We start from the raw sequence: 27,973 nt of genomic DNA, 5'->3' as shown, positions 1-27,973 counted from the left end.
ATGAAACTGATGCTTCCTCCTCTGTATGTGACTTTGTGCAGACTGGACTCAGCTGGTGAAGCAGAGAGAGATCTCTCCAGAATATCCAATCAGAGCTATTTTATACAAAATTAAGGTGTCATTTATCCCTCAGGTGTCTCGGGGTTTAAGGCTCTTTTTTCATGCACACACTACAACAATAATTTTCTTACCATACTATCACACGCTGAAAATAAGGACACCTATTTTCAAATGCTGTATATAGACTACTGTTCAGCACTCAACACTGTAATCCCAAACAGACTGGTGGGAAAGCTTTCCACTCTTGGACTTACACCTCCCTCTGTCACTGGGTCCTGCACTTCCTCACAGGCAGACCTCAGGCAATCAGAGTTGGTACAAGGACATCAGGTACAAAGATAATGAGCACAGGGACTGTCCAAGGCTGTGTGCTCAGTCCACTCCTGTACACCCTCTTCACCTATGACTGCGTCCAGCAAACACCACAGGAGTGTGAAAGCAACGTCAACCGCACTAAAAAAAACAGCTTCTATCCACAGGCCGTCAGGCTACTGAATCACTGACTTATTATCAAACTGTGATTATCTTTAACCTGTAAATCTGCAATTTTGTTTATTTATATACAACATAATACAACATAAACTATTATATTATGTTATGTTTTATTATATTACCACTGTGACACTGTTGCAACTACTTGCACTTTAAACTCTGACTATACCCACACATAAGCTACAAACATAAGCACCTTTTTTACTTTATTTATTATTTTCTGTGCTCAAAATTAAGTTCATTCTTTATTTTAGTTAGTTGTTTTTTTGTTGTATGAAGGGAAATTAATTCTTACTTGTAAAGTAAGAACTTCATTGCCATGTGTAACCACTTGTGTTTTGTGGTGTATATGACAATAAACTTGTTGAATCTTGAATCAACATCTTCATGGGAAAAACTCATCACCTTGCTCCTTCTTCTTTATTAACATGGTGACTTCTCAGATTTCTTGGATTTTTCCTCACATCTACTATGAAGTAGCTCCTCACTGAGATAATGTGGCCACATTGAACATTCTCACAGTTATGTGCCAAAAGAACTTCTAAAGACAACAAAGATATAACATTTACAATAAGTAGTCCATCTCTTACTGTGTTTTGTCTGTTGCAGACAATAATCAATCGTCAATCAAGCTTTTTTTAAACAGCCCCTTTTGAACATTTTTTAAAAACAGAGTATTGACTGAACCAATGTGACAAGGTTAATAAAAAGAAACTTCTTTGTCTCTAACACCTACACAACAAAGTGACGATAAAAAAGGTATTGTGGATAAAAACTGTGGTTAATCTCTTGAGTACAGTTTTTATGCTTGAGTCAGTTAGAGGTCATTGTTTCAGTGGTTTAACAAACAACATTCCTGATTATTATTATATTCAAATATTAAGTACTAGCTCTGTTTATATTAGAATGGTTCAGTCTTAATAGAAACAAGCATATTTCAGGTTTTAATAGTATTTACACTGTGAATTAAGTTACATCTGCTTGTTAACACACAGACATGAAACTCTTATTTTTAGATCAGACTGAACTTTTACTTCCATTTCACTTGATAAGTATTAACAAATAAACCTCAATGAAGGCATTAAACGATGACAAAGAACAGTTGCTCCTTTTGAATGTAGAACTTGTCTGAGAAAAAACGTGTTTAAGTTTTTCATTGTCAAAGTTACTGACAGCTGTCATCAATATGAGGGCATCGCAACATAAACCTGTTTACCTTGAAGCATCCAGACCATGAAAGCTTAACACGAGAGACAGTCCGAATGAAACAGTGTAAGAGACGAATGGTACCGCCCACCTGTTAAAATAAAAAAATAATCATGAAAACTATTTGTATGTTTTTTTCTTGTGACTTTCAGTGTGTTTCATCTTCTGTTTTGTCATCAAACTGCAGGCAGCCCGTCCAGTATATAGATATTTATTGCAAAATAACAGCATATGATACTGTTCTCACTTTTTAGTGTGACCTCTGTTTCTGAACATGCAGAGCTTCTCCATATCAAAACTGTAGAAGTCACTTTAACATTCATGCAGGACTGCAGAGAGTGATCACTCAGGAAATAGTGCTGCTTGGACTTCATGCAGTTCATGTCTGAGAAAACAGCTTACATAGGTATTTGGATCCAAGGATGGACTGGACTCTGAACTTTGGGACTTTCAAAAACCTTTCTGTGCACACAAATGTCTTCAACTACATGTAACATCTCCCTCGCTCACTCACAACACGCTGATAGCTTTGCACAGATGCTCAAATGCTCAGTGTGAAAGAAATGTGTGCAAATCATTTGATGAATTAATCACAGTTGTGGATCATATCGTACGCATTTGCAACCCTTTGAGACATATTTCTCTCAATACTAAAAGCAGACATGTTTGTGTTCACTTTAATATCAGAATGGCAGATTTACCACACCACAGCTAAATCCGGGAACAGAGAAATGACCCAGATATCATCAGATCTGATGCCTGTTAACAGAAGTATGTGCAAACCTAAGAGCTGTGGAGCAAGAGTCTGAAGCAGTTGGGAAAAAATGTGGTTGGAAAACGAGAAGTGAATGTGCGAGTACACAGCTGAACATAATCTGGCTAATGACACAAGACGAGCTGACACAGGAAAAGCAGGAAGTGAGCACATGGAAGTGGCAAAATAAAATGAACATGAACAAAACTGAAAACACTGGGTCACCGACCCAGGAACCCTGACAGTCATTAAGTTGACCTAATGGTTTCAGATTTGTTGGGTTGTTGACATTACTCCACTCTACACCCATATAAATCATATTCTTTTCTATCAGCAGATCTTAAAATGAAGCTGCACTGTGAGTCCCGAGGATCTTGTGGAAATGGTGTCACTTCCATTCTCAGATTGAACAGGTTCAACCACAACAACGTTTACTGCTTCCGCTTTAAATCAACTCTCTTGGTTTTATATGTTCCTGTTAGAAAAAGCTACTGAACTGAGGAGAGTCAGTGCACATGCCCTTATTTGAGATGCACACCAGCCTAATTTTGGCATATTATGAAGTGAAACCAAATGCTAAAGTGCAGACTGTAAACAGCAGCAGAAACAGGATGTTTGTATTATTTGAGCTTCTGTTGAGCAAATTGATGTTGTCATTGGGAATTCATTCATTTACAGTTTTTCTCGATTGCTTAAACCACGGACTGCCATTTGGCTTTTCTACCTTTAAAACCCGGAGAGCAGCCAAATGGCTTTTAGCTAAGCTTTAGCTTCAGGCAAGTGGAAGCTAAATTGGCTAGTCATTCATATGTATATTAGGTTGTTAGCTGGGAATTCTGGAGGGAGGGGAGTGGGGGTGGGGGAGCTGCTAAAAGCGGTGAGCTTCCTTTTGTGTTTCATCTTGATGCATTCTCAATCATCCAGGGAAATAAATCTCCAAAAGTCACCAACTTGGAGTGTTTCAGTTTGCCATCTTAGGGAGAAATCAACACACATGGGTGTATGTCCTTTGTTGCTGAGATTTATTGATAAAAACAGTACAAAAAATCAACCATTTGTACACATATTTACAAATAATTATAAAAAGTGAGTGAGTACATTTCAACATTTTCAGCAATCACTCACAATCCTGGCACTGCCATGGTATCTGTAGTCTGTATTTACCACATGTGTATCTGTTGCAGTGAACACATCGCACAGTGGCATGATTGTTCTTGCAATTGTGTTTGACCTGACACATGGCTCTTTTTCCAGGGCTAGGTGTGGAGGGTTGTGTCAAAGGCAACTGTTCTTTTCTTGCCTTCTTCGCAGCTACATGAGAGTGAGCTAACTCCCTTGCAAGCGCCACCAGGAAGTCCACCCGTCTTTCCTTCGTCCCGGAGCATGCTTGATACAGCACATGTGCATTCAGTGCTGCCATGTCAATCATGTTATAAAACACGGCAACTGGCCAGCGCCGTGTTCCTCTGCGGACAGTGTACTCCCGAACCATCTGGTCCATCACATCCACGCCACACTTTGTTTTGTTGTAAAGGGTGACAGTGTTTGGCTTCCTTTTGGTAGTGTTATCAGTCTGAACCACGCCGTGCATGCTGCTAAGAATATAGACTGTCTTCTTCCGTTTGGCCGCATACACCGTCAGCGTGGCAGCAGAGGTTGAAAACACCTAAGAAATAAGATAAATTGTTATTTCCATAGCACTTTTACACACAATGAAACACATAAACATAGAACCACAAAAGACCTGCAACATACCTGAGTGGTGAATTCATTGCGATCTGTCTGTCTAGTGGATTGAGGAATTTCCCTGCGAATCTTGTTGACTGTGCCGAGGATGGTGGTTTTCCGTCTAAGAAGTTTTTGCGCAAGTGAAAGCGATGTGAAAAAATTGTCCGTGGTAACATTTCTGCCCTTGTCTAGGAATGGTTCCATCAGCCTCATTACTACATTTTCAGAAAGTCTCTCCCCAGTGGGACGACTGGGGTCCTTGCCAAGATATGGGAAGACATTGCAAATGTACTTGGATTTTAGGTCGCAAGCCACCCAAAACTTGATCCCAAACTTGTCCGGCTTACTTGCAATATACTGCAGGAAACTGCACCGAGTCTTTGATGGGAAAAGCTGTTCATCAACGGTGATATGTAGACCAGGGTTGTAGCACGTGATGCAGTTGGTGACAAATGATCCCCACAAACTGGAAATTGCAGCGAACTTATCAGTCTTTGCTCGATCACTGCGGGTGGACTTGTCATCAAAGCGTAGGTGTTGCATGATTTCTTGGAAGCGGTTTCGTGCCATAGTTCCAATTATCTGTGGGTTTCCCAGGTTTGCTGACCAGCAGTCATTTAGAGATGGAACCCTGGTAACCCCCCGCAAGATGACAATTGCAATAAATGCCATTAGTTCAGGGAGGTCCATGAACCAATGAACATGGTCCGTTTGCTGTGCATGTTGAACAGTCCATTCTTGAATGCTACGAAGCATGTCAAGAGTGATGAAACACAGGAAGCTCCGAAGGCGACTCGTGATATTTCTCCTGGCCTTAGCCGTTGGCTCTCCATCTGCAGCGTACGCTTCTATTGGGGTGAAAGGGAGACAGGTCCCCACCTGTTCTTCACGCCACACTGTGCCATCTTTCGCTGTCTCAGTCCCCAAACAAGCTCTCTTTTTAGGTGCAGAAGCAGTCTCCTCATCTGCAGTGTGAACAAATTCAAATTGTGAGCAATGGGAAGGTCCAGTATCTCCTCCTCTGTATCAGAATAATGTCTGAAATATCTTACTTACAAACTACATCCACTTACTTATTTGAAATGAAATAGGAAATAACATGAAATGCAACTAACCGGAAGACTGATCAGACAGCTCTGAGTCCGAATCCGGCTGAACTTGTAGGTCTTCTCCATCCGAGTCACAAGGGTCGACTTCCCTCAGGATCATTTCCAAGGCCTGCTGAGTGGTGAGTCTTCTCTGCATTTTCTTTCCTTGGAGAGGAGGTCCGTACACCACAGAATTCTTCAGGGCAATGAAGGATTAGGCTAAGTGTAGTGAGATTGTATCATATATATAGGGCTTGGCTTCCTGATCAATGCTCCACTACCAAAAGGAAGCCAAGCCCTGCCACCCTTTACAACAAAACAAGGTGTGATCACAGGGCTTGGCTTCCTTTTGGTAGTGGACAATTGATCAGGAAGCCAAGCCAAGGTAAATGCAGACTACAGATACCATGGCAGTGCCAGGATTGTGAGTGATTGCTGAAAATGTTGAAATGTACTCACTCACTTTTTATAATTATTTGTAAAAATGTGTACAAATGGTTGATTTTTTGTACTGTTTTTATCAATAAATGTCAGCAACAAAGGACATACACCCATGTGTGTTGATTTCTCCCTAAGATGGCAAACTGAAACACTCCAAGTTGGTGACTTTTGGAGATTTGTTTCCCTGGATGATTGAGAATGCATCAAGATGAAACACAAAAGGAAGCTCACCGCTTTTAGCAGCTCCCCCACCCCCTCATCCACACACCCCCACTCCCCTCCCTCCAGAATTCCCAGGTAACAACCCAATTTACATATGAATGACTAGCCAATTTAGCTTCCACTTGCCTGAAGCTAAAGCTTAGCTAAAAGCCTACCAGCCATTTGGCTGGTGGCGGGTTTTAAAGGTAGAAAGGTAGAAGCCTGGGACTGCCAGTGTTAAACACTATAACCAGGCCTCTAAACTAAAATTTAAAAACCGTAACGCTATTGGTCAAAAAGCTCACCCATTTCCCTGAACTATAAACACTATTCCCTGCTTTGACACATGACTCAAATTTGGTGAACTGTTACTGCAAAACTCTACACACAAATCCCTACATTTTACAGTGCTTACACCATGTAGTCATTTAGAAAGCACTAGCATGCAATAATGTTAACTTAAGTCAGCATAGCTTGAGCTCAATTAGCACACAATTAACCAGGTGGAAACACTAGGAGTCAAAATTTAGCACACACCAATCAGAACCTGCGATGGATAGATAAAAGGGCCAAAGTCAGCTCATTCAGGTTTGAAACAATGGATCCAAAGAGATGCAAAGGAAGAGGACGTGGTGAAGGAGGAGGACGTGGTGGTGGAGGAGGTGGAGGTGGAGAACGACGGCGACAAGGAAGGGGAAGAGCAAGGGCACGAAGACAGTCAGTCTCGGATGAAATTCAAGCCACTTTAGTTGACCATGTCCTTGTCCATGGGATGACTATGAGGGAGGCTGGGCAACGAGTACAACCAAATTTGAGTCGCTTCACTGTTGCCTCCATCATCAGAACCGTCAGGGAGGAAAACAGGTAGGTGTACTTGCAGTAAGACTGCTTTGTACAGTAACGTTTAAGTTACTGAACTTATGTGTCTTGAGTTTCAGTATGTTTCCATTATTTTCCTGTAAAATGAATCTGTGACAGTTACAGTAATGAGTGCTTCTATTTTTGTAGGACACAGAGACGACCACCTGGTGGAGGCAGGTTAAGGCTTTTGTCGGAGGAGCAAGAGAGGGAACTTGTAAACATGGTAATTGCAAATAATGTAATCCGCCTGCAAGAGATTCAAAGGAGAATGATTGAGGATGATCATCTTTTTCGAGGCATAAATGCCATCAGCCTCTCCACAATTGACCACATCCTCCGAAAGAATCAATTCCGGATGAAACAGGCATACCGAGTCCCTTTCGAACGAAACTCTGACAGAGTGAAAAACCAACGTGTGGAATATGTTCAGGTATGAGTTTTGATACTGTATAAAGTATTGTGTACCATCACAGCATGGCAGTTTATGCTGCCATTTCAGCACTCTTGCACTGTGGTTCAGGGTACCGATTGACTCTACTGTGTTATGTGTTTTGCAGAGAATCTTTGAGATTGAAGGACGGCCTGTTCCCCATGAAATAATCTTTGTGGATGAGGCAGGTTTTAACCTGACCAAAAGAAGGAGGAACATAATTGGCCATCAGGCTATTGTAAATGTCCCTGGTCAGCGTGGGGGGAATGTCACTATGTGCGCAGCCATCAGCCAACGAGGGGTACTCCACCGCCATGCCGTACTAGGACCCTATAACACTATGCTTCTCCTTGCTTTTCTTGATGGTTTAAGACAACATATGTTCCAGCTGGACTACAGGGAACCAGCACAGCCAGAGCAGCCTCACTACGTTGTTGTGTGGGATAACGTCAGCTTCCATCGCGCTGCTCTGGTTCGTGACTGGTTTACCAATAACCCAAGGTTTTCTAATATCTTTCTGCCTGCATACTCTCCCTTTCTAAACCCGATAGAGGCGTTATTTTCGGCATGGCGGTGGAAAGTGTATGACCGAGAACCTTATGTCCGTGTTCACCTCCTTCAGGCCATGGAAGAGGCCTGCCTAGACATATCAGTAGATGCATGCCAGGGGTGGATCAGGCATGCAAGAGGATTTTACCCCCGCTGCCTGGCTGGGGCCAATATAGCCTGTGATGTGGATGAGATTCTCTGGCCTGACCCAGACCAAAGACAAGATGCTGAGGTGGGATAATGTTTCTGGTGTGTGTTGTACTGTATAGTACATGAATGACAATGTGCCACTGTACATTGGTTGCGTCTTTTGTGTTTATCATGTGACAAGGGTTTTGAAGGGGAGAACCATAAGCAACCTAATTGTTTTGGAACTATTGTTTTGAATTAATTGTACCAGTGTGCAAAACTCTGTTGTAGTGTGTGTGTTTTTGAGGGCTTGTGTTTGATGTCTGAGGGGAAAGTTTGGTTTTTCAGCAGGAGTGAATAGTTTTGAGTGTAGAGCTTCATTTTGACCTGGAAATAGGATGTTTGGGGAATTGAGTGAGATGTTATGGATTTGTGTTTACTGTTGTGAGGATATGAGGCGTAGTTTCAAGAAATGTGTTTTAGCAATCGAGAAAAACTGTAAAAAAGCAGAAATGACCCACGAAGTGGGTCAATAATGAGGAAATACCAGACACCGCTCAGTCGCACTTTCAAACCGCTTGAATCCTGGTTGCAATAATGTGGGTGGAGCAGTTCAACAACAAACTGCAGGTTGGTACCAAAGTCAAAGCTCCGTCCTACAGTCATTATGTTCTTGTACTGATCTGTGTCGTGTCCTTAAACTCGCTCTTCTGCTTTCAAGGTAAACAGCTTTTATTTAGAATCACTCTCAGTCACATTAGCAGCTGTGTAGATTATAGACTATCACAGCTGAGCAACTAGATTTAATCACATGTTGGTAAATTAATTAAATTCACTGTGAACATTTCTTCTTTGCTGTTTGATGTGTCAGTGACGACAGCTGTCAGCGAATCACTTAAACGGAGCTAAAAGGAGCTGAAAACCTGATGTTTCTCAGGCAAGTTCTGCACTTTTAGGAGCAACTTAATTCTGTTTAACACTGACATTGAATTTTATTTTCAAAAATATTTCCAAAAATATGAATTTCATGTGTGTGTGTTGAGATTTCATGGAGTGATTAACTGTCTGCAGGCTGATTGTGAAGAGGAGACGTGTACTGACTTCAGGCTTCAGACTGTGGGCTCGTTCTCGTCCATCATCTGAGCAGTCATCATGGACTGGTTTCACTCTGTTTCTCTGTGGAATTTTATTCTCAGCTTGGGTTTTGTTAAAGGTAAATAAGTATGTTTTTAACAGACTCTACTTTGAGATCATTTTAGATAAAAAATAATTAACTGATGAGTAGGTTTAAAACATTGAGTCAGTTTTGTGTTGAAATGTTTCCAATGGGACTTTTTTAATGCTCACATGTAATTTAGAAACCATTTATTTCTTTAGTTAAAAAAAAAAAGCGAAGCAAGTTTCTTGTGGCGACGAGTAGATCCAGTTTCACTTTCTTAAAAAAAACCTAAGCAAACATGAATGTGTAAAAGGACATATTTAGTACAGTGAACTCCATCAGCATGCACACTGCAGCAGAAGTGAAAATCAAACCATAAACAGTAGTTTCCGTTTATCCGCTTTCTTTCTCCAGCAGCACAATCCTGAAACAGTTTCAGAGTCTCTGTTTCCAAACTGAGCTGATAAATGTTTACAGTAACATCTGTGTTATTAGTTGATGTTGAGCTCCATCTGCAGGAGGGACACCGTTAAACTGTCATCAGTGTTTAGTTTCTCTCACATTTATCATGGAGCAGATCTCAGTGGGAGTGGATGTTTGCTGTGGATGTTTACAGGCTGAAATCCTTCTAATGTGACACGTTTTCAGTTCTCACATGTAAATTACAACCATCCAGTTTCTTCTTCATGATTTCAAAACCTCTCAGTGAATCAAGTTTTCTGTGAGCTGTTTAAATTGACTTTAGATTTTGGTGGATGGTCAAACTGTGGCTGCTTAACTGTGCTGACTGCAGAGATACTGAATAAGTCTGATCAACAGATTCATGATGAAAGTCATGGAAACAAAATCATCATCAGTTATCTTGGTCAGTACTGAGATCACCTTCATTTCAGCAGAAACTGATCCAAGAACAATGAAACACAATAATTGTTTTATTAAGTTGATCTTGTTTTAATAAGTAACTAATAATGAACTCTATTAATGGCACAGCCTTAATAAAGGCGTCCTGCAGCACAGCTCTCTGATGGTTTCATTATTTCCTTCATGCTGAGGAAAAATCATTGTTTCCATGTTTGTCACAGCAGAACTTCATCAGATTGTTGTTGTTGATTTTTTGTGATTATTTGTTTGATCTTTTTGAACAAACCAACCAACGAAGCAGTGATTTTTGTCAGCGTTGTCTCTGACTCACTGTGAAAGGAGTTGTGATGTTGTCTAAAGTTGTGAGTGTGTCTGCTCCTCTCTGTCTCCTCAACAGGATCATTTGTAGTGGATGTGACACAGAGCTCTTATCAGGCAGAGGAGAACCACAACATCACACTGGAGTGGACGTTCACCACCAAACCAGACACGCCCATCTCAGCACTGAACATCCTCTGTTACATGAATAATGATCATAAACACATAACTCTGTATTATCTGCTTGATGGTGTCGAGTTCTCAGAGTTTCAGGATGAAGAGTTTTCAGGACGAGTCCAGAGTGACAAAGACGCCCTCAGAGAAGGACGAATCAGACTCCAGCTGTCCAGACTCAGGACTGAGGACTCGGGTCTGTACCTGTGTGAGGTGGACACAGGTTATGGCCGCGGCTACAACAGCTGCAGAGTCACAGTCTCTGGTAAGATGATTCATTTATACAAGTGATCACTGTGAGCTGTTAAACTGTATCAAGGTTGGATCCTGAGAATTATGAAAAACAAAAGCTCTCTTTAGATAGTTTTTATGAAAGTGGAAACTGTGTCTTTATAAATATCCTGTTTGATTGATGGAGTTTCAGACACCAGCAGCTGTAGCCCCACTTTCACTGACTCGAACATGAACTGGATCTTCTTCACTGTTCTAGAGCTGATGTTTCCTTTTGGAGCATTTTTAATAGAATTACCAGAAAAACTGTTAGAAAATTACATCCATAAACTGCATCACACAGACACACACCTGCTAATTAGTGCTGAGTACAGTAACAGACATATAGGAAGTCTACACAGAGATGATATGAAACTATCCATGGAGACCAACACTGGTTGATGTAGAAGACTGTAAACATGATCATTTCTGCTGTAAGTTGGACTTTTTAACACAAGAGTCTTTGTGGCTTACACACACGTGAGGCTAATTCTTCATGGAGCTGCTGGTCCAGGTAACATCCCTGAAGGAGGCCTCAGAGTCTGAGTCGACCACAGAAATCCACAGTGTCCAACCTCAGTGACACTGTTACTGAGCAGCTTCATCAGGACATGTGAGGAAACCAACACTGAAGAGCTACAAACTGTTTCTCTCATCACAACAGTTTGTTTGTTTTTTGGTTCTTCATTGTTGGTTTCATGTTTCAGTTTTGTAAGTATAAGATAAGATAACCTTTATTAGTCCCACACGTGGGAAATTTGTTTTGTCACAGCAGGAAGTGGACAGTGCAAAAGTTATGAGGCAAAAATTAGAATACAATAAGAATAAATACAGTACACAACTGTACAGAATAGAATAAAATAAAATACTATATACAGTAGAATAAAATAAAAATAAATATACAATAAGATAAAAATAGAATACAAATACAAATACTATATACAACTGAGTAAAAATACAACGATGACAGAAAGGATTATTGCACTTAGTATTATTGCATATGTATGGATGTGTGTGCTTGATCAGTTAAAGTCTTTATTATGGAGTCTGACAGCAGTGGGGAGGAAAGACCTGCGAAATCTCTCCGTCCCACACCGTGGGTGCCGCAGTCTCCCACTGAAGGAGCTGCTCAGTGCTGTCACAGTCTGCTGCATGGGGTGGGAGATGTTGTCCAACAGGGATGACAGCTTAGCCGCCGTTCTCCTGTCACTCACCACCTCCACTGGGTCCAGAGGGCATCCTAGAACAGAGCTGGCCCTTCGGATCACCCTGTTCAGTCTCTTCCTGTCCCCAGCAGAGATGCTGCCGCCCCAGCAGACCACACCATAAAAGATAGCAGAAGCCACAACAGAGTCATAGAAGGTCTTCAGGAGTGGGCCCTCCACTCCAAACGACCTGAGTCTCCGCAGCAGGTACAGCCTGCTCTGCCCTTTCCTGTAGAGGGCGTCTGAGTTATGAGTCCAGTCCAGTCTATTGTTCAGATGAACACCAAGGTACCTGTAGCTGTCCACAGCCTCAATGTCCATACCCTGGATGTTCAGTGGTTGCAGTGGAGGATGCTTGTGCCTGCAGAAGTCTACCACCAGTTCCTTGGTTTTACTGGCGTTGATCTGGAGGTAGCTTCCACATGGTAGCAATAAAACTGTCAGGGTCCTGGGTCTCCTGACCCAGCGTTTTAGTTCTTTGTGTTTCTTTTTGTATTATTGTATCTGTTTGATTTATTTTATGGTTTCTGGTTTTGATCCCCCTCGCCCTTCACGTCTGTGTCCCCTCTGTTCTGTGTAAGTTGTGTCTGCATGTTTCAGGTTCCCTCTGTGTCTTTTGGTTCATTTAGTCCCCTGCCTTACTGGTTGTCTCTGTGTCTCAACAGTGTCTAGTTCGTGTCTGTGTCATACTTCCTGTTTTACTTTGAAGGTCCGTGTCTTATGTGAATGTGTCCTGCTTTGCTTGTCTCGTCAGTCCTAATTTCCCCCAGCTGTGCTCTCCTTCTGTGTCTCATTCTCCTCATTACTTCCCAGTGTATTTAGTCCCTGTGTTTCTCTGAGTCAGTGTTGCGTTGTACACTCAACAAGCTGTGTGTGTTTTGTCTCCGTGTTGCCAGTGTTTTGTTTCCAGTTCAGTATTTCGGCTTCAGTGTTTTAGTCCACCAGTGTTTTTGTTTGTCTTTTTGGGAGTTTAAGTCAATAAGAGGTTTTCCAGCAATAAAGCTCCGCTTTAAGTTGTACTTCTATGTCTGAGTCCTGCATTTTGGATCCACCACTCCTGCTTGCCTGCCTGCCACACAGCCATCCATGACAAAAACTGTGTGAGCAACTTAATTCACTGTTATAATATTAGATCAGTTTTCAATTTATTACAAAGTATTTTTATTTTATTTTATTTCAGAATCAAGACCTGGGAAGACAGAAACCACTCAGCAACCTGGAAGTCTCCAACCACCAGAGCTGAAGGAAGAGACCAAAGGTAAAAACAAAATAACTTTACAGTTTAAAAAAATCACTCATTCATTATATTGTTTATATACAGTACAGTCAGGAGATATGGGCCAAATTTGAGAACTGAGTTAATTTACCAGAACAGAAAACACTCTCATCCAGTTTTTTTAGAAATGGATTTAGTTCAGTCTCAGACTAAAGAGAGTCTAAGACTAGGCTCGCTCTATAGAAGTGAAACTGAGTCTGTGTAGTGTTGGCTTAATGAAAGGTAATGGTAGGTAGGAAATGAAACATCAGGCTAACAATACAGTTTTCATCTTAGATCTACTTTGAAAATCTGGAAAACAACAAAATAAAATCCTCCCATAAACCTGCAGCTCTTTCAGGTAAACATACTGAGGTTCTGCTTCAAAATGTCAAATATCAGTTTTATACAGTTCTGGGTTTTGGGGCCTCGAGTCTTTCCTGGCTGTCATTGGGCAAAAGGCCCAATGTAACCTGGAGGTCACCAGACTGTAAGTGGAGATAAATGAAATTCTCTGTGCATCAGAAACATGTAAATAAAGTCTGGTGTTCACCTCTCACAGTAATACTGGTTATTTAATGGTTAATTCCATTTCCTGTTTTTAAAATGTGCTCGTTTACATCATTAACACTAAATTGTGTTTTTACTGTTTTTTGCACCTTAGGAATTTCTTTCTCAGGCTGGCTAGCAATCGTCGGGGCTGTATTCATCTGTATCTCTCTGATCTCATGGGGATTTATGTTTTATCAGAATTGCAAAGAACACGTAAGTCTGTCAGGAAAAAAAAGTATTGTCTTTTAAAAACAAATGTTTACAGTTTGTGTCAGAATCATTTGCTCTGTGACATTTTAAAGTCTCTTAAACTTTTCATATTCAGTATAACTCAGTGAGTCTTTGGATTTTCTTTCAATTTCAAACAGAGTTCTTGATGAAGACGTTGTCAGCATATGGACCTTCTAGTTCAGTTTCATGACAACAGCTGGAAACTGCAGATCTCAGACTTTGAACAGAAACTCTTCATAACATCGTGATTATAAACCAGATTTGAAGTTTCCAGTTCGATGCTGTTCAGTTGGCGTCAAGAACCAACAGAGGGAAAAACAACACAAACAACACAAAGATTTAAATTCAGGACTTCAGTCCAATATTGAAATCCTTCAACTCATCTGAACTATAAATATCCTGAGGTGTTAAAATAAAAACAGGATGAATTGAATTTGAGGTAAAACACAAAACAGCATTAACAGGATGAAGCTTCATGTTTTGTGTTAACATTGTTTAATACACTCTTGTTGGCACTTTTGTTGACAGTAAAACGGTTTCTCTACTTTTTATTTGTTCATGTGTGCTAAAAAAGCAAAGTAAGAAAAGTAGTTGGACTGATATTTACACTCGTGTCTCGTTTTAATGCAACATCAAAACAGCAGAAACCTCAGTGAGAAGAACTCTGACTCACATAAAGATTCATCAGTTTGTGACATTCAGAATACAACTAATCACCAAAGCTGCAGATTCTGTGTTATTAATGTGTGTTTTATGGGAGAAACTGGATTTTCTTCTTAGATTTTCCAGTGTCAGCTCATCAGTGAACTGTTCCTCTCACAAAGACTCCAAGACCTCGGTCAGGTTTATGTTCCCAATCCAAAGTTTTTCCCAGAATAGAGCTGCTCTCAGCTGCAGCTGATCCATGTCCTGTGTCTAACCCTCGATCAGAGTCCAGTGTAGAAATACTCCTGTTCTTGTCGTATATAAATCTTTGTTCTATTTTTTTCTCTTTTTAAAATGTTTACTTTTGCTCTGTTGCCTGAATTTGTCATCACTCGGATGTGTCCGTGTATTTATTTCTGAGTAACTCTGTAAGTTTGTCTTTCACTGTTCAGATCTGCCTCTTGTGTACTGAGCCCTCTCCTGTACTCACTCTACACCTATGACTGCACAGCCACTGACAACTCCAACATCATTGTGAAGTTTGCGGACGACACTACAGTGGTGGGTCTTATCACCAACGGTGATGAGACGGCTTACAGGGAGGAGGTCAGCGCCCTGACCCACTGGTGTCAAGACAACCATCTCACCCTCAACGTCGCAAAGACAAAGGAGGTGCAGAGAAGTACACACCCCCATCACCATCAACGGCGCTGCTGTGGAGAGAGTGAGCAGCTTCCGGTTCCTTGGTGTACATCTGGCTGAGGATCTCACGTGGTCAGTACAAAGCAGTGAAGAAGGCGCAGCAGCACCTCTTCTTTCTCAGGAGACTGAAAAGATTCGGCATGAGCCCCCGCATCCTCAGGACCTTCTATCACTGTGCCATTGAGAGCATCCTCACTGGATGCATCACCACCTGGTATGGCAACAGCACCGCCTACAACTGCAAAGCTCACACTGTACAGTAATGCCGCTGTTTTGCACATATTCAACTCTGTATATTTTTATATATTTTATTTTTTTATTTTTTATTATTTAATTTGTAAAAATGTGTACACACACACACACACACACACACACACACGTACGTAGAAAAACATTTAGTATACACATCCAGAAATGCATACACTATTATATATATTTATTAGTTTCAGGTTGGCCATTCTTGTATTTTGCTCGTTTGTGTTGTTGTGTTTTGCACATCTCTGTTGCTTGTGGGGCTCGCACACAAGAATTTCACTCGCATGTGCTGTGCCAGTGTGCCTGCACATGTGATGTGACAATAAAAGTGATTTGATTTGTTTGTGTGCTGTATCTCTGCACTGCACACAGCTGTGACAACTCAGTGTGAAACACCTGGTTAAACAATGGACATGGAAATATTATCATTTATGCAAAACTATATATAATATATTTTGAATATGTAAACAAAATTAATATAAAAGAATTTAAATTGAATTCAACTGAATTCTGTGTCAAGAAGTTTTTACATCACATGAACATTTAAATATCACAACTCTGACTTCCTGTAACTCGTCCTCCAGTCTAGAATAAATACGACCAATGACAGACTTAAATCAGATTTACACCATGAAGGCTGATGGGGTGATGTCATAACTCCAGTGGGTCGGCTGAATGGACACCCAACACTGTGAACATGTTAACTTGAGAACGAGGCGATGTAGCATCCGCTGACTGATACCACAGGTGTATCTGTGAGGCTGAGGTGTAGCACTGACAGCTGTCAGTAATGTTTGTAAAACACTGCTGTCCTCCTACATGGGAGCAGCACAGACACAGGCTGTATCCCAATTCAGGGTCTGCAGCCTTAAAGGCCGCATTTTAAGGCCGATTACGTCACAGCGACGCAACGAAGGCTGTCCCAATTCGAAGGCTGCTCGAAATGCGGCCCTCAAATGCGTCCTTCATTTCCCTGAATTTTAAGGATGTGGCGGTGTAGACTTCGTGGCCCAACATATCCCAGAATGCATAGCGCGGCGGTGGGTGTGGATAATTTTGCCAAAAAAATAAACGGCGGATGAGGGGCGCCTGAAGAGTAAACTTTAAGTAAGTACTGGATATGCACTTATTTATGTGCAAATGTTTAAAAACGAAGAACATTAAAACATTACTGTTGGCCACATGTCGGCAAAGTTATGTGACATTAGTGACGTTTGTACTAACTTGGTTTTAAAGCCTTTAAAATATACGCCGTTCAACAGCTGAGCTTAATCTTACAGAGAATGATCAAAGCTCATGTAGAAAGAAACAAACAAATGAACAGATTTTCTCCTTCATTTCTGTCAAACAAAGCTGTATGAAACGTTTCTAGCTGTTAGTATCATGGTTGCTAGGCAACCTGGGCAGCGCAACGGAGGCTAGACCGTCCCATTTCACAAGCCTCGCACTTCCGGCCTTAGCGGCCCTTGAGGATCGTTGAGACTGCGTACTTTAAGGCTGCAGACCCTGAATTGGGATACAGCCACAGTCACAGGATAAAAGATGGATGTGAGATGATATTTATAGGTTTATATGAGAGTTTGAAGCTGACTTGGATTTAAAGAGGTTGGATGTGAGGAATTAGAAGCAGACCTAAAGCATCCTGACTTTATTGACTTATTTTGATTCTAGAGCCCATAATTTGCAAAATAAACAATTACAAATGTCAAATTTTTTATATAGCAGCACCTGGAGATCATGAAGTCACCTGGAAAGTTTATAATGAGGTCATAGTGAGATCGAGGGTCATTCTGTCATAGACTTCAATATAATCTGGTCTGTTTTTCAAGATAAAGGAGTCTCCCCCTGCTGGTCATTAAAACAAATCCAGGTTTAACCTTTCAGAGCTGAGTTCAGTCTTTAACAGTGTAACAATGAAACAGACTGAAGAAATAAATCAAAACTTCAATTTCCTTCTAGAAATGTGTCCATGGTAGGAACTGAACACATTTCAGAGTTCCCACCATAAAGGCATATGCTAAAAAATATTACTATTAGTATTTTTTTTCCAATACCACATACACAAAGGTGAAATTAATGTGAACCCCGGACGAACTGCAAACGAACAGATACAGAAAAAGATTATTTATGTGAATATGAATTTAATCAGATTTCTGAGGAAAGTTTACACAACATGACACTGAAAAAAGGTTTTACCAGAAAACTAACTTTCATGAGGCTCAGATTCACGCATGCGCAGATCACCAAGTCCTCCACAAGAAGTTCTGATGTTTGTTTATAAACACTCCCCCACGTGGCTGAGAAAACACAGTCGTTACATCAGTTCCCATGGATACGTTCACTCACTTTTAATACACAGAACCTGACATTACAGGTAACATTCTCAGATTTTCATTAATGTGTTTCATTTATTCTGTGCAACAGTGTCATTGTTTTCTCTGTGGAGTGGAAAGTTTACATCATTATGAATATCAGAATGTAGTACGAAGGGAAATAAGCGTGCAGTGCTGAGCTTGAAACTTTAAAGTTTTCTGTTTGGTGACAGAGGCTGTTTTGACCTGTTTATTAAACACATGACCTGCCAGGACCAGGTTATGTCTGGATAAATGACTGGATAAATCCACATTGTTAGGTCTGTACTCGCAGACCTCGCTAACTCAGAGACTTATCCCCGTGAACAAAGCAAGACACTCAGAGCTCAGTCCATTTTAACTTGAAAAGGAAGCCAGTCCAGTCAGGATCCCAGAGCTTTAAGCTCCTCACCTGATCCCAGACAACTTCAACTCCAGCCTGTTATTCAGTAAAAACAGTTAGAGAAACACCCCATTGTAAAACCCTTATGGTGTGTTGTAAAAGCTAAGGCACTGTGTTTGTGTGTATGCATGCATATGTGAGAATGTGAGTGCGTGTATGTGTGTTTGTATACGTGACTTCCTGGTTACACGCGTTTTAAAAACATCTAACAACACCAAAGGGTTATCTCCCTTCACCCCGTATATGGTTTAACCCCTTTAACGGTCTTTACAAGGCACAGTTGAGCCCATAAATGACAGGAAGTGAACATGCCTTACCTACGGTGGCCCTGAGAGGCCAAACGGACTGCAACTTCAGAAAACACTTGCAAAAAGAAAAATGCTGCAAAAAGAAAAATGCTGAGTGATACCAGTTGCAAAGAATTTTGGATCCACCTCCACCATCCAGAAAATCAACAACTGCAAATCATAGCATGCTGGGGGGAAAGCAAAAAGAAGTGAACTAGTATGTGTGTGTTTAGACAGATTTGAAACAAAGTAAGTTCCAAGGCACGTTGAGTCCAGCGGGAAGCTGAATTACAGTTTTCAAAGACCTGACACGGTGCTTTGACAACTTGGCAATCCTGTAAAATGTTTGTCACAATAAGAATCCCCCCCTACATTACACAAATCAAGACTTAGATATAGATAAAAGTATAAAGTGTCTATACATTTGGCTTGGTACATTATTAAGTAAAACAACAGGACCTGTTTAAAACAAAAATTGTCTTAATTCAGTTGCTTTCTACATGCTAAGTACAAGGAGAGACTTGGGTCCTTGAAAATATTGCCTGAAAGAAAGCATGAATGCTGAAATCACAGTTAGAATTTGCATAGACTGTCTGCATGTTCAGGGACCTTTTACCCAAAGATTAATAAGGTTGCGCATGACCCTCAGACACACAAGGTGCATATAGTCCAGCACAAAACCTGAGACTAACTCCACTCCCAGCTCATTCAGAGGTGACACCCCAGCATGGTGCTCTTTGTATGCTATAGCACGAAAAGTCAAACTGTACTTTGATTACTCCAGGCAGTAACAAACAATAAAACCACACAACCCTTGCTGCTACGCACTAAACTGTCTGACAGCAAAATTAAATCAATATACAGATATTAATAACATACTATTGTAATAATCTGACTTTTATAAGCAGCCATAGTCAGCAAATTCATAATGAAAGCAACAAACAGCTCATGTTTTGATGAAACTGCAAACCCTCCTGGCCATTAATCACATAAGATGTACATGCAGGAAACAAAGGCTGATAAAGGAGCACAAAATTAAGACAAATCCAAGACATAAAACGAACTACAATAACAGGTTGTATGCACAAATAAGGCATCAGTGAACACTTAAAAATCTTTAGAATTACAGCTAAATAAAAAAAATGTTTTCTTCAAATAAATGTGGAGATTCTAGCTAAATATATATCACAGAAGGAATTCTGGTAAACATTAACACAGCTTAAAAACAGAGGGCCACAGCATGAATGAACCTTAAAATGAAACTGAAAAATAATATTGAAACTGAAGTAAATGTACTGAAAAGGTTTGTATTGAAAGTGAAAAAAATTGATACTGAAAAAAGATTAAATGAAAATGTGTTTTACAACCAAGTTTTCACACTTACATCTTTTTTATTCACCTACAATTCTTTTAAATCCATCACAGTGTGATGTTAAACTGAACCATCACCTGATGGAAATGTTTATTATTAAACTTCATCTGTTTGAAGTTTAACAGGTACACGTCCCTCACTCAGAACAGAAAAGCAGATGCAACAGACGCTCCTGCCTTGGTTTGAAGACGCCTGCATTCATACTTAGAAAATCCATCTGTACATGTCAGTAAGTGTCTCACATTATCATCATCTTCATTGTCTCCATAAACTAAGCAGAACAGCAGGAGACGCAGACCCGTGTTCGCGCCTGGTTCTGGTCTCCCGCATTGGTGTATCTGAACCTCTGGATGTAGCAGAAGATGAGCCAGACGATGGAGATGATCATCAGCACAATGAAGAAGATCGATACGAACACCACCGACGTCCTGCTCACGTACTTCTGCAGGTTCCTCGTCCCGATGGTGATCGTCATGGTGACCCTCACATTTCGTTCCAACAGCGATACGATCTCGCGGCCTTTTGGCTCCGGGATCATGATGGCGACGACCTCGCTCGCACCTGAAGATGAGGACAGGTGAGAAGCACTTTGATGGTCACTGTACTTTTGACATGAGCTATAGAAATAAATATTGATTGATTGATTGATTGATGTCATCATTTTGGCCTAAAATATTTGTCAATTAAAAAAAAGGAGTAGAACTCCATGAGCAACAACCACCAATTACTAGGAACAGGAATAGGTTTCAAATATCAAGATGAATAAAAAATAAATCTACATTATTGAAGCAAGGATATTTAGTGGGCTTATATTTAAAAATCCAAAACACTTCCCTTTGGTTAAGTCCCCTTTCTCTGTCACTAGTATGGCTTTGTAATGTAGTTCATGTGGCTCTAATCCAGCGGTCCCCAAACAACTCACGGACAGTACCGGCCCGTGAGTTGTTTGGTAGCGGGCCGTGAAAGTTGAGGCTGGATTTAAAGCAAACCAACCACTCAGGGCTTTTTCCCCCCTTCCTGAATTCATGGCATCTAAATGTGGGTGCCACAAACGATTATTTTGATAATCGACTAGTCACCGATTATTTTTGCGACTAATCAGATCATCATCCATTGGACATAAAACGTTCAGCTTATTGCACCAGCAGCATCTGCTCTTATATAACTATCATTAGCTTACAGCTTTAAGTGTTTAAGGTATGTGCTAACTAAAAAAAGATGATAGTTTATTAAATTTTAATGAAATTTGCAGATTGTTTCGGTGAAGTTTAATAAACTCCTTGCTATCTAAAATATAACAGGACACCGGAGTATATTCTCGAGCATCTCACACTTCTGATAATCAGCTGTCTGCTTGACGTTTATTCAGCTGTGTAAAAACTATAACTTTAATCTCAGCCAAACCGATTTACTCAGGAACAAATAAAATACTAAAAAAAGGCAAACAATAACATTTTAAGTTATCTAAGTGACTCATATATCATGTTTAACCTGAGCAGCAAAAGATGGCGGTGTGTTTGAAAACAATTTGCCGGGAGTCCGGTGTTCTCACGGCTCTAGTGACCTTGCCCCCGGCTAGCTATCGAGCTAGTGGGTAACAGACGTCTCCGAAAACATCGGAGCGCTTTTGAAAGTATGTGGTGTCTTGATAAACTGAGCAGATATTTGAGGTTTACACAGCTACATTCTCACCTGAAAATATGTTAAACGTTTATTTTGTGACCCAGAAAGAATAATAAGAGTAATATTAAAACTAACTAGCTGCCGCCATTTTTGGAAACTGAGCTGGGCTGCGCTATGAATTCTGGGACACAGCTTCTTCTTCTTCTTCTTCTTCGGGGTTTAACGGCAGCTGGCATCCTTGTATATGCAGTGCTGCCATCTTCTGTTTCAGTCCATTATTACACTCTTAAATCCTACTACTTATTCCTGCGTCTTTTGTGATCTTACAAAGCTTCAAACGACGCCTCGACTATTAAATTAGTCGTCGACGATTTTGATAGTCGACGTAATCGTGACTAGTCGACTAATCGTAGCAGCCCTAGTGTAGGCCTGCCAGGGATCCCTGAAGGAGTTTCCAGCTGTCAGAGAAACAGCTGTTACTTCACTCAGCAGCAGAGCGACTCAAAAGAACACCACTTACGGTGCTACAGAGCAGTCAGCCCTGTTATGTAACTCAGCGCTAAGTCGTGACCAACGTCAAACGTCACATGGAGTTTCTCTGGACATAATCGAATGACAGGAGCCTGTTTTCCATAATCAGTCACTGTGGATGCAGCGGGGCTGGGAATCCCTGATCCACACGACTGTTTCTGTCAGAGAGGCACTGTGTGGATGACGGCCACTGACAGCATCGTTTAACAAATGGAAATAAACTGATAAAGAAGTATCACAGACCTTCAGTCAGCAACTCTGAGAATATCTCTGATTTCTATCTCTTCCAATTCTATTTCTGGGAAAAAGTCTTCTTGCTGGTTATGAAGAGTGTATCCTTCCCCTTTAAACAATGTTTCACCTCCGGTTTGGCAGCGTTACACCTGCTGATTCCCCTGCAGGAATGTGAAGCTTATTCACACTGCCCAAACCCACCGAGTGAGCAGAGTCATGATATCATTTATGTCATATGTTTTCCACGATCGCTATGAGACACAAATGGTCAGACTGTAAGTGTTAACACATCTTCTTATTTCATTCCCATCACACAAACACTAAGCAGTGCACGCCTGTTAAATTTGATGCTTCCCACACCAATGTGCAACACACTCGCTGTGATCTAGGGAATTGTGCATCACATCATCAGTTGTGTTACACTTTATTCTGCTTCAGCTGGAAGCTGATGAAGGCCATTCAGGGAATGTGTTGTTAACTCAAACTGGAAACGTAAGGCTGGAAACCTGTTTCAGAAATCCTCTGGATCGTACCATGTACCATGTGTTTTTACACTTCCCACAATGCTCACTCTTGTGCTGCTTGTCCAGCTGCTTCACCCTCAGCTCACTTCTCTCCTCCTCCAGCAGCTACTAAAATAGGGAAGGTATGCTGAGATGATGCTTGCTGGCTGTGACAACCAGCCTCCCTTGAACACACTGCTGCACCCCTCCCCTGCAGCCAAGCCACAAACTACACTCCCCCAGAGACAGAATTAACCAGCATTGATAAAAGAACAATTATCAAGGAAACACATTTCCTGGGTGTCTTTGCTTGTTATCAGCTCCCAACACACACTATTGATACATTTCCACACATGAGTGTTGTGAACACAGACCTCTCTACATTACCTGGGAACACTGGGTTATGTTTTAAATCACAAAACACAAACAAGGTTTATTTGACAGTTTCAACAATTTACTGGGCAAATTCACATCCAGGACAGAGAAATCCCTGCCTCTGTCACACAAAAAGAGGACAGTATATTTAATCATAACATTGAATCATAATACCAAAGAAATAAACTGTTGGTAGATCCACTTTTTACACTTGAATCCTCCATCAGTGAAAATCGAACTCAATTCCAAAACAACAAATTCAACATTCATATAAAAAATCCAACCCTGCAGGGATCAAACATCTGATCAAACACCAGGGTTGGACACAGACTTTCTAATCTGACATCACAAAGTTATTCTGAAGCTGTAAATCTAATTAAAAACTCCCCAAAACTACTAAGAGAAAACTCTTAAAAGGTTCAATGATACAAGGAAAATCCTTTGCATATAAAATCAACAGAGGTTCCTGATAAACAGACTAATAAATGAAGAATAACTGAACAGTTTCTGTGACATGAGTGAAATTTCAGTGAATATGAATCATCTCCAGGAGGTAAAAAGGGTTGGAGCTCAGCATCAGTCAGAAGAGGAAGATGAGGTGATGAAGAAGAGAGTGTTGACTTGTTAAGTCTAAATGAGACAATTTCTTGCCCCAACACACCAACAGGTGAGACCAAAACTGAGTCAAACCAATGTCTGGTGTCAGTGTGTCTATGTTCTACATTTAATTTATACCCGACACCAACTTAACCTGTACACACATCTACATTTTCCACTCAACTATTTCTCAGTGTCCATAGTAAAGCAGTCCCCAGTGTGAGTGCTTCACCCTGCCCAGTCAGAGTGGCAGCAAAACAGTGCCTCCACAGATGGGAGAATTGTGAAAGTGGGGAAACACAACTTTAAAATTATATAAAAATACACTGCTCAGCAAAAAGTGGTTCCTCTAGTCTAAACTATGCAATTTCCAAATAAGGAGAATCTGGGGACAGTTTGCATATAACACCTCCTTGGACATAAAACTAGATGACTCAACACATCCCTTATAACAGAAATACCTCGTCAGTTGGACTTTTTCCATGACGTTTGTATTAAGAAATTAAGATAAACATTGTCCACGTCACCTTTAATCCCCATGACCTTCTACCAGTCGTCCATTGAGAGCCTGCTAACCTACTGCATGACAGTATGGTACGGCAGCTGCACTAAGGCGGATAGAGTGAGGCTTCAGAGTGTGGTCAAGACAGCACAAAAGATCATCGGCTGCCCTCTCCCCTCCCTGATGGACAGTTATTCCTCCCGCTGCCTCAGCAGAGCAGGAGACATCATCAAGGACAGCTCCCACCCTGGTTTCAACATGTTCAGCCTGCTACAGGTGCATCAGCACAAAAACCCACAGACTCAAAAACACTTTCTTCCCTAAAGCTATAACCACCCTGAACTCACACATGCACCGATAACACAGCCCCCCCAATTTTTTTCTTCCCATTTCCTCTAAGAACCACCACTGTGCAATACCAATCCTTTTTTTTTTTTTTTTTTTTTTTTTTTTTCTAAATGACATCAGAAACAGCAGTATGCGACATTACGTGATGGCAGAGCTTCAGTTCATCCTTTGTCATTTTTTTTTTTTTTTTTTTTTTTAATAAATAGGACAGGGGGAATGAATGAGAGAGAGAGGGGGAGAGAAAGAAAGAAAACCAAAGGGGAGAAGAGACGGTGAGAAGGGGGGGGAAGAGAGACAAAAAAAAAAAAAAAAAACTCCTGGGTCACCTGTATGGAGAAAAAAAACAAACAAACAAACAAACAAAAACAAACAGAGGAGACAGCAAACAACAAAGAGCAACATAATAATAGAGAAAACAAAGCACCATACCATCACAATAAACTAGCTAGTCATAGATATCAGTATTTACTAAGTAATAAACGATATTGTGCAGCACGCAAGATAGACAGCGCACAGTGTGCTTTGAGGCAGCAGCCAAGAAAGCTTTAGTCCGCGTCTGTGAATACCCATGTGTGCATACCTGTGTGGATCAGCATGCTTGCATTCCAAAGGTTTCTCCATGTAATGATCTGCTAGGGAGTGTGGGGGGGCCACAGCCCCGTCCTCCAGGGTGTGAAGCGGGTATGGAGGAGATCAAAACTCCAGACATCCAGAGGCCCCCAGAACACAAGAGACCATGGAAGACCAACAGAGGGGCAGCCGCGCCACTGTCCCAGTAAGAGCTGAGGAGAGTCCCAGATGAGGGCTCGCCCAGCAGCCGCGGAGCAGAAGTCAGGGGGAGTTGCAGTGACGCGCCCGTGAGCTCCGCCGGCCCCCAGCTGCGCCTGAGTGACCGAGCCCTAGGCCGAGAGGCCGGGGGCACCCCACCTCCAAAGGGGCCCGAGCGAGCCCCAGGCCCCAGGCCCCGACAAGCGGCCGCCAAGGAGTGAGCCGGTGTGTACCCGGACGCCCACCCCCAGACACAAAGAACCACCAACACACCGACACCTGAGGGAGTCCGCCACCGGCAGGGGAAGTGGTGGTGGGTGGAGATAGGCCTCCAAACCTTGGAGGGCCTGAGGTGTCCCCAGAGAGGTGGCGTCTGGTACCCAACCTGACATATAGACACAGACATACGGGCACACACAGACACAAACATCCATTCCCACCCTCATGCTCTCATATGCACTCACTCCACACACAACCAACGTGGAGACAGACATAAAGAGACGCTGTACACACAATCACACTCCCCAAGCGTACTCTACAAACCGGGTCTAGGTACCCTTGCCCCTGGAGGGGGGAATTGCACCCAGACCCAGGTGGTGTTACCCTTTTCCCTGCGGTGGGGAGAGGCAGACCACCCCGACTCCGCAGCAGCAGGGAGGCCCCACACCCCAGACCGCAGTCGGACGGCCAACTCCTCCTACTAGCCCTCCCGCTCCAGCAGGCCGCAGAGAATGGGGGTGGGAGAAGACTCCAAACCTCCCTCCACCCGCTCATTGTAGTGTTGATGCATATGTGTTCTAAGGTGCAATTAAAACCCAGGAGGGCATGGAGCTACCTGCCAAGGAGCAGCAGGTAAGCGCATGGTCCCTCCTGCTAACCCTCAATGACTAAGTGTATTTAAAATTGAGAGGTGGGCAACGACGTCAGGGGTGAGGTATACACCCTGATGGTGATTTGGACTCCGTGATTGTGCCCACCCCCAAGATCCTATATGTATGTGTAATGAGAGTGTGAATAATGTGAATGTCTAAGTTGTGGGATAAAATTGAGGCAGAGGCAGCCAGAAGGGGACAGGGGGGGGGGTAGCCTCCTCTGCACCCTGGTGACATACCCCCACTCCAAGGCCCTGCATGTGTGGGTGGTTGTGGAGGAGCGGGAAGAGGGAGGCAGCTGGAGATGGGGAGGGAAGGAAGGGAGGGGCAGGTAACCCCTCCCTGGGGCCAGCTCCCCCGCTGACCCCAGTAGGCACTCCCACCCTCCGCGACCCGCCAGGGAAGGGGGGCCCAGGCCCATCAGACCGGGGCCCAGTGCAGTAGCGCCCCCCGGCTCCACAGAGCCCTGGACAGTCCACCCAACCCCACCACAGAGAAAACTGCACCCACCCCACCAACCACACATCTTCCAGACTACATAAGACGGTAAACGCCCAGGCTGAGATCTTCCTCCACCTCTCCTGTGCAATACCAATCCTATGTATATATATATTTTCCCCCTGTTAATGCTTTCCATATGTATATAGTGCTGCAGAACTTTGCCTCCCCCCAGCATGTTTGCACTGAGTAGGAGATGCTCTGTATGTCATTATTGTGACTATACGGTTGTATAAAGGCATTCTATTCTATTCACCCCAGCAGCAAACTACCCAACTTAGAAAAGCTCTACAAAGCCTCCTTCACAGAGGGAGGAAATCGAGTTAACTGCGCATTTATTGGGGTGAATAAAGCAGAGCATCATCTACCTGAGTGAGGCATGGTGATGGTGTCGTTCGTGTTGGTGGAGCCCACATTAAAGATGACCACCGCAGAGGCGTTGTGGGCTGCAGCGTGGCGGATCTTGTCCTTGTAGGTGCAGTTGCCCCGGGCTATGAGCGCCACCCAGGCCCCGGCCTGAGCGGGCACCGCGAAGCGGGTGTTGGGGTCGCAGGCCTGGCGGTCGAGCGGTGCTGCGGGCAGGACCAACACCCCCTTGGCGTCCCGCTTCGGAGAGTGCTCGCCATATCGCCCGCACTCCGTCTTCTCGGTGCGCAGCTCCGAGGTGGCCGGGTCCACGTAGGTGATGTTGACGAAGGCGGTGTACCACTCCTCCCGCTCGGCCACGGTGAAGTCCAGGCACAGCAGGTGGACGAAGCAGAAGGAGAGCAGCCACGTAGAGGGCCAGGCTGCGGCAGGCCGCCACCAGCGAGCCCGGGGCCATGACGAGCCTCCCCGGGGTGAGAGCGAGCTGTGTGTCGGTAGGTCGGAGGAGCCCGGTAGCTTCAACGCTGGAGCCTCCTACTCCACCATGCTACAAGGCAAAACCACCAGGAGCGTGTTTAACTCGCTTATACTCCCCTTTGTTCACACCAAAGAAAAAAAGGCTGTTTTTAGCCGCTCCCCTCCTCTACTCTCAGGCTACCTAGCAGCAGACGCCTGTTAGCAGTCTCCATTTCCAGCCTCCACCGTTAACTCGATGAGAAACACCCACGAAAAACTCCTAAATGCGCACAACTGAAAAGAGAAATCACCACAGGAGTG

The 27,973-nt window shown here is 42.6% G+C and overlaps 3 protein-coding genes across 3 annotated transcripts in view; 2 read left to right on the top strand and 1 right to left on the bottom strand.

Annotated features, from left to right (window-relative positions):
- Nucleotides 1–27,973, top strand: part of LOC112432939 (uncharacterized) — a 112,951-nt gene that overhangs the window by 61,758 nt on the left and 23,220 nt on the right. The gene's annotated exons all lie outside the window — the stretch shown is intronic.
- LOC112432936 (programmed cell death 1 ligand 1-like) lies at nt 9,014–15,598 on the top strand. Its single transcript, XM_076880695.1, has 5 exons — nt 9,014–9,152; nt 10,357–10,716; nt 13,107–13,184; nt 13,846–13,946; nt 14,102–15,598. Exons 1-5 carry the CDS (start codon nt 9,092–9,094, stop codon nt 14,108–14,110), a joined length of 609 nt encoding a protein of 202 aa, XP_076736810.1. The 5' UTR covers nt 9,014–9,091; the 3' UTR covers nt 14,111–15,598.
- Nucleotides 17,688–27,927, bottom strand: LOC112432940 (RING finger protein 150-like). Its single transcript, XM_024801332.2, is given in 3 exon segments — nt 17,688–20,540; nt 27,199–27,611; nt 27,613–27,927. Coding segments are annotated over 3 exon segments (744 nt in total). The 5' UTR covers nt 27,654–27,927; the 3' UTR covers nt 17,688–20,250.

The sequence above is a fragment of the Maylandia zebra genome, linkage group LG3, assembly GCF_041146795.1.
Source record: "Maylandia zebra isolate NMK-2024a linkage group LG3, Mzebra_GT3a, whole genome shotgun sequence".
Taxonomy (NCBI): domain Eukaryota; kingdom Metazoa; phylum Chordata; class Actinopteri; order Cichliformes; family Cichlidae; genus Maylandia; species Maylandia zebra.
Note: the sequence above shows the minus strand (reverse complement) of the source record. Positions and strands in the feature narration are given on the sequence as shown.